This window comes from Sycon ciliatum, chromosome 11, assembly GCF_964019385.1.
Source record: "Sycon ciliatum chromosome 11, ocSycCili1.1, whole genome shotgun sequence".
In the NCBI taxonomy this organism is placed as follows: domain Eukaryota; kingdom Metazoa; phylum Porifera; class Calcarea; order Leucosolenida; family Sycettidae; genus Sycon; species Sycon ciliatum.
The window spans coordinates 22,119,270-22,126,523 of record NC_088653.1 but is presented as its reverse complement, the minus strand read 5'-3'; the positions used below and the strand labels follow the sequence as shown (position 1 = coordinate 22,126,523).

The following is a 7,254-nucleotide window of genomic DNA, read 5'->3' as shown; positions in this document are numbered from 1 at the left end:
ACACACACACACACACACACACACACACACACACACACACACACACACACACACACACACACACACACACACACACACACACACACACACACACACACACGTGACAGGCAGAATACTTGTCTGGGAATGTGCACTACTGAAGTTGACATTAATGAGTGTATATGGGCTGTATGACTAACAAAATAGCAACATGAAAGACACTGACAAACATAGCGGAATACAGAATCATCTCAACACTAGAACAACACCATCATGAAGTCAGGTTTAGCACCTCAGAGTGACACGTCTACGCATTGCGCCTGGCAGACATTAGCGCTTGATGTAGCGGATACGCAACACCAGTTTCTTACATGACACGTGATCGTTGCCGGGGCCATGGCCAATAGGCGATCTTCCCGCCGCGGGCATAATCAGGCCATCAGGACCGTTTGACGTCATTTCGGGAGTTTCAGGACCGTTTGACGTCATTTCGGGAATGTTCGGACCGTTTGACGTCATTTCGGGAATAATTTTTCGACCTTTCGACCTTTCGACCTTTGACCTTCCCTAATATGTTGCTTCGCGATGTAAGAAATCAAATCAAGCACGCTCTGTCTGTCATGATGGCTGAATCTTGCCCTTGCCTGCAGCCCTCGGGCCTACGGCCCTTGGGCTGCAGGCTCGGGCAAGATTCAGCCATCATGACCTCCTGAGCGTGCTTGATTACATACATCAGAAGTCCGGAAATGAAGAAGGCGAAGAACAACGCCAGCAGGATTCCAAAGGCAAAGCAGATCTGATCCAAGCCCTGCACAAACATCAACCATAATATTATATGACGTCATAATTATTCATAAGTCTCTTGTAGTCACACCACAAGTCACGCTTGTTAGATTTTCTAGCACTTGCACCTTTGTGTCATTATTTCTATGTGTATAGGTCACACATTTTTGCTGTTAGTTTTAGTTATCCGTTCTTCTTTGCACTGAGTTATCACCTCCTTACTGTACTTAATCCACTGTTCTTGTTCCTTTCCCTTTGCCTGTGTTTCACCTGATGAGAAGGCTTGAAAGTATACTTGTGAAACTGAAAACGTTCAAGATGTTCGTGAAGAGCCTGAAGTGTGTCCTCTTTTTTTTCTTTTGTTTGACTGTAATTTGGATATGCTATACTTGTAGATGTTTCCATGAATGAAGTCATAATGGTGAGTCGGTGTAATTCCACAACCGCTTATGGACGCTAAATGTGTCGTTGCAAAGGTTGTTTGTCGTCCCTGAAACAAACATTGATCTTTTCGTTCTCAGACCCCCTCCCACACACCGTTGGTTATTAACACAGCTTGCTAATGTGTATGCCGAATATGGCATGCATGTACATGTAGTATAGAGGTGAACTGCTTATGGTCACTGTGTACATATATAGAGAGTGAGTGGCTAGTGCACTACTAGTGTATCATAATAGCACTGCACATGTACTGTGTATGCTGTTTTGCTTGCATACCTGTCCTAGAGATAACTGCTTCAGAACTGCATCACCATTCTCAAAGCAGAAAGCTGTGCCGTTGCTGCAGGAACCTGCTCAAACACAAACAAATGACAAGTAGAGAGTAAAAAGTGTTCATAAGTTTGAAAAAGTTGAAAGTGTGAGTGTATTGTTTTTATGAACACATCCCTGCTGAGATGTACATGTAGAGGAAAAGATAAAACAAGACACAGGAGATGTAGGGACCAAGTGTCAATGTCTTGGAAGAAACTTTTAAACAGGCCAGAGGTCTCGGGGGTTAGCGTTGAAATCAGGGATGGATAATTTACCTAAGTGTGCGCATGAGCATGTCTCTGTGTGTGATGTGTGTGTGTATGTGTGTGTGTGTGTGTGTGTGTGTGTGTGTGTGTGTGTGTGTGTGTCTCTCTCTCTCTCTCTGGACAACGTCTTTCCAGCGCCGCCGGGGACCACAAGGAGGGCGACGACTACTCAACCTTCCAAACAAAATCTGGACGGGAGCACGGTCTGCAGGCATGCGCGCGACGTGCCCGAGCCGTTCCAACCGCCGACGCCGAACAAGGTCTGACACCGGTGTAGTGTCACCCCAGCGCGCACGGAGCGTTGCCGATCATGCCAAATATTGTTGACTTTGCGATTTCTCTCTCTTCTCTTCTCTCTTCTTGTCGTTGTCTCCCGTTTCTGGGAGCGGCGTGGCCCGATAGGGTAGCTGTACATAGTAGTAGTAGTAGTAGTAGTAGTAGTAGTAGTAGTAGTAGTAGTAGTAGTAGTAGTAGTAGTAGTAGTAGTAGTAGTAGTAGTAGTAGTAGTAGTAGTAGTAGTAGTAGTAGTAGTAGTAGTAGTAGTAGTAGTAGTAGTAGTAGTAGTAGTAGTAGTAGTAGTAGTAGTAGTAGTAGTAGTAGTAGTAGTAGTAGTAGTAGTAGTAGTAGTAGTAGTAGTAGTAGTAGTAGTAGTAGTAGTAGTAGTAGTAGTAGTAGTAGTAGTAGTAGTAGTAGTAGTAGTAGTAGTAGTAGTAGTAGTAGTAGTAGTAGTAGTAGTAGTAGTAGTAGTAGTAGTACATCACGCGACGTATGAAATCGTGGTCATGTGGCAGGCTTGAGGACATCCTGGACGAAGCCAGGTGTATTCAAGCGCACCTACCCGCCGGGAAGCGTCGCCAGAAACTGCCTGATACAGTGAACGATACAACCTTCAGTCGACGAGTATTCGCAGGGAAGGTTCACTCTGCAGCGAGGATGGTAGGTGATGACTCACCTGGCTCAGTGCTCGGGATGGAGGACTCGGCCGGTGGTGACAAGACTGTGCGTGAGGTACTGCATGACAAGCACCCGTCTCCCTCACCGGCGGTTCCTGGCTCATTGGTGGCGCCGACCGACTCACAGCGGGTGAACCCAATACTCTTCGAGCGCATCACGCCAAGCCTCATCAAGTTTGTGAGCAGGTCCATGAAGGGCGCCGCTGGTCCGTCCGGACTAGACTCGGAGGCCTGGACCAGGATGCTAACGTGCTTCGGCCCAGCTTCCAACCGACTTTGCACTGCATTGGCGGATTCGGCACGCGTATTGTGTACTGCGAATATCGAGCCGAGTTTCATGGAGGCATTCACTGCCGCTCGCCTGATCCCCCTTGATAAATCCCCAGGTGTTAGACCCATAGCTGTTGGGGAGGTGTTTAGGAGGATTATAGGGCGAGCGATAATGAAGGTGATCGAAAGCGACGTCAAAGCTGCGACTGCCCCGCGCCAACTTTGCGTTGGCATGCCAGCTGCTTGCGAGGCTGCCGTTCAGGCAATGGCAGGGGTTTTTGGTCTTCCTGAAACCGAAGCCGTGCTGCTAATAGATGCATCTAATGCATTCAATTCTCTAAATAGGAATGCTGCCCTGCACAATGTTCCCGCTCTCTGTCCTGCTTTAGGTCAGGTGTTCAAGAACACGTATGGCGCGCCATGCCGCCTCTTCGTGGCGGGTGGGGGCGAACTTCTTTCCCGTGAGGGGACGTGCCAGGGTGACCCCCTTGCGATGGCCATTTACGCTGTTGCTGTTATGCCTCTCATAAACAAACTTTCACACGAATGTCCAAACACCACCCAGCTGTGGTACGCTGATGATGATTCCGCTGCTGGCACCCTTCAAGCCGCATCCCTTTACTGGTCTAAGTTATTGCAGCTGGGACCCGACTATGGGTACCACCCCAATCCGGAGAAGACAGTTCTTCTCGTGAAGCCATCTCTCGAGCACGCAGCGCAGGAATTATTCGCTGGGACTGGGGTGAGAATTGTTACGGATGGTTGCATTTATCTTGGTGGCGCCCTTGGGTCTGAGAGATTCCTGCACACATTTGTATCGGGCAAGGTTGATAAGTGGGTTCGCCAAGTCGAGCACCTTTCCGAACTCGCCACTACTCAGCCACATGCTGCATATACTGTGCTTGTGCGCAGCATTATTTCGCGCTGGCGTTATTGCCTTCGGGCCGTAAATTGCTCTCCCGACCTATTTACTAGATTGGATGATGCAATCAATAATTCCCTGCTGCCTGCCATTGCTGGTGTGTCTCTAAGCAGTGACGATCCCCTTCGTCAGCTTATGGGACTTCCATGCCGCCGTGGCGGGCTAGGCATCCCCCCAGTTGCACCATTATGTGAGGGTGAGTATTCGCAGTGTACCGAAGCCGTGCGCCCAATAATTGAGGCAGCCGTGCCACAGCTTGCTGCCGATAGCACGCGAACGGCTGCGAGCCGGCCAGATGCAGCTGAGGAGTTGGCCGAGGTCGAATTGGCGGATGAGGAATCGTCCGGAGAGGCAGTGGAGCGGAACTCAGTAACTAACATCAACAACGTGGAAGCTATGCCGCTGAATTCTGGGTCGGTGGATATTGTCTCTGCTGACCGGGAGCGCGGTGATGTTCGTTCTCTGGATGGAGGTGATGCGTCAGAGATTTGGCTCTCACTGCGTCCGCCGCGTCACACAGTCAACAATGAAACCTCTGATGAGTCTCTCACCTCATCATGGCTTCCGCACCGGCCACCGTCAGCTTCAATGGAAATTCCGTCACGCGATGCTAGCGTTAGCGAGGCTGTGATGGAGACTCGCCAGCGTTTAAGAGAAGGCAAGAAGAAGAGAGACGCTAGGGACATAGAGATCCTGGCCACAGTACATGATCACCTGACGCCAGACCAGCGATTCTTGGTGGAGATAGCTGGTGAGAAGGGCGTGTCCTCCTGGCTGACTGTTGAACCAAGGACCGCCCATGGCACAACACTTAACAAATCAGATTTTCGAGATGCTGTGGCGCTTCGGTACGGTCTACCACTTGATGGTCTTCCAACGAACTGTGTATGCGGAGCTAACTTGTCGACTGACCATGCCATGGTGTGCCCTTGTGGTGGCTATCCCACCGCAAGGCATAATGAGATACGTGATCTCATCGCTGAGCTACTCAGAAGTGTAAGTCCCGATGTGGCAATCGAGCCCAAACTTCTCCCATTTGGTGGTGAGACATTGGCATGGTCAACATCTAACCGATCCCAGGAAGCGCGGCTTGACGTCAGGGCTCGTGGCTTTTGGACGCGGCAGCAGGAGGCCTTCTTCGATATCCGGGTAACGCATCCCAGGGCCACCTTGCTGTCTCGTGAAAAAGCCATGAGCCAATTGGAGCGCAATGAGCGGGAAAAAAAGCGGCATTACGCAGAGCGAGTGAATCAGATCGATCGGGGCACATTCACCCCTCTGGTATTTGCGACCAACGGCATGATAGGGAAGGAGTGTTCCGTGTTTTTGAAGGCATTGGTTGGCCGTATTCTAGAGAAAAATGCTGATTTGGTGTATTCTGTTGTTGTCAATCATTTGCGATGCCGTTTGTCATTCTGCCTACTTCGCTGGTGTATCACCTGTTTACGTGGCTCTAGGTCCTCCTATCGCTCTAAGCGCTCGGCGAGCTTTGTGAATGACTGCCGTGTGCTCTCTAGGGCATAGTTTTTTCTTTGTCATCATCTCGTATAATGTCAAAATGTGATCTAAAGTTTGTTTTCCGGTGTCCTGAAGTTTTTTCTTCTGTATGAATCTCGGTTTCAATTCTGGCGGTGTTCAAGCAGTTCTGGTTTGGATGTTTTTCTTTCCTTTTCCTTCCCCTTTTTCATGTATAAACATTGCTGTTGCCATTAATATTTGTTATCTTTCTATTTTGTTACAATTTTGCTGTTCGCCTTTTGAATTCATTGCCCTCCTTGCATTCACATCTTCATTGCTTTGTGCTTTCAATAAAAACACATTTCAGTAGTAGTAGTAGTAGTAGTAGTAGTAGTAGTAGTAGTAGTAGTAGTAGTAGTAGTAGTAGTAGTAGTAGTAGTAGTAGTAGTAGTAGTAGTAGTAGTAGTAGTAGTAGTAGTAGTAGTAGTAGTAGTAGTAGTAGTAGTAGTAGTAGTGTGTGTATGTGTGTGTGTGTGTGTGTGTGTGTGTGTGTGTGTGTGTGTGTGTGTGTGTGTGTGTGTGTGTGTGTGTGTGTGTGTGTGTGTGTGTGTGGTGTCTGTGTGTGTGTGTGTGTGTGTGTGTGTGTGTGTGTGCGTGTGCGTGCGTGCGGTGTGTGTGTGTGTGTGTGTGTGTGTGTGTGTGTGTGTGTGTGTGTGTGTGTGTGTGTGTGTGTGTGTGTGTGTGTGTGTGTGTGTGTGTGTGTGTGTGTGTGTGTGTGTGATCACTGTGACCGTGCGAAACGGATGTCACGTGCAGCCAGGAACAACTGCCGTCATGAATGCGAGCATTGCGAAAGACGGTTCTCAAGGCCACAGGACTTGCAACGCCATGCTAAATATTGTTGACTTTGCGATTTCTCTCTCTTCTCTTCTCTCTTCTTGTCGTTGTCTCCCGTTTCTGGGAGCGGTAAGTCGAGTGTCCATCTTTTGGGTTTGAGTGTAAATGAGTCGACCTGTATTGAGCGTGCGCCCACATGAGCCCCCACATGAGCGCGACCCAAAACAGCGCCGTTGACTTCAGCGCCCCCCAAAAGCCCCATCCCCATAACTGGACATCCCCAAAACAGACCACCCCGTCAGCGCGCACGCTCAATACAGGTCGACTCATTTACACTCAAACCCAAAAGATGGACACTCGACTTGTCAAAGACTCACATCATGATCAACTCGAAATGGCCAGTTCAGTGTTGAAGGGCGATATTGCCTGGACTCAATTTATAATCAACTCTAGAAAGCAATGATGAACTAAAAAAAGCAATTATCGTCGCAGAAGGCAATGATCAACTCAAAAAGAGCAACGATCGTCTCAAAAAACAGTTCACTATTAATTTTTTTGGTTTTCCGAAAATGGTAATCTGCAGTGGACTGTCATTAAAACAGAAAAAGAAAATAATAAGGCACCCATTTTGGTAGTCCAGGGGATGGCCCACGCCTGGTAAAGAGAAAAAATCAGAGAAAAGAAAAGACGGACATGTACATGTACATGTACATGTACAATGGGGACACAGTGCAGTTCAGTATTAAATGGCGATATTGCCTGGAGCGAATCCATGAACAAATTGTGGGCAGTCACGAGATGGCTTGGACATTACTCGTTCTCATGTGTTTCTTCTCTTTTTTGCATATCTTTTTTAAGAACGGGTTTCCTCCTGATATCCACCATGATATGGTAATACTAACATCAAGAGTACATAACACTGGTTATGTACTCTTGCTAACATGAGCCCGCACATTATGGGTCACGTGTGTAATGAGCTGGCTTATATTCGGACGTTAACGTAATTGGTCACGCCAAAATGGGGCGTGCAAGA

At 48.2% G+C, this 7,254-nt stretch overlaps 1 protein-coding gene across 2 annotated transcripts in view; it reads right to left on the bottom strand.

Annotated features, from left to right (window-relative positions):
• The window catches only part of LOC135827546 (uncharacterized), a 138,668-nt gene continuing 131,414 nt past the window's right edge, over positions 1-7,254 (bottom strand). For both annotated transcript variants that reach the window (XR_010555491.1, XM_065340025.1), the window contains 2 exons: positions 1,480-1,553; positions 1-787 (listed from right to left, as the gene is read on the bottom strand). Coding sequence is in view for 1 of the 2 variants with exons in the window: in XM_065340025.1 (XP_065196097.1) it covers positions 575-787; positions 1,480-1,553 (287 nt within the window). In the remaining variant the exon portion in view is untranslated. The remainder of the gene's footprint in view (positions 788-1,479; positions 1,554-7,254) is intronic.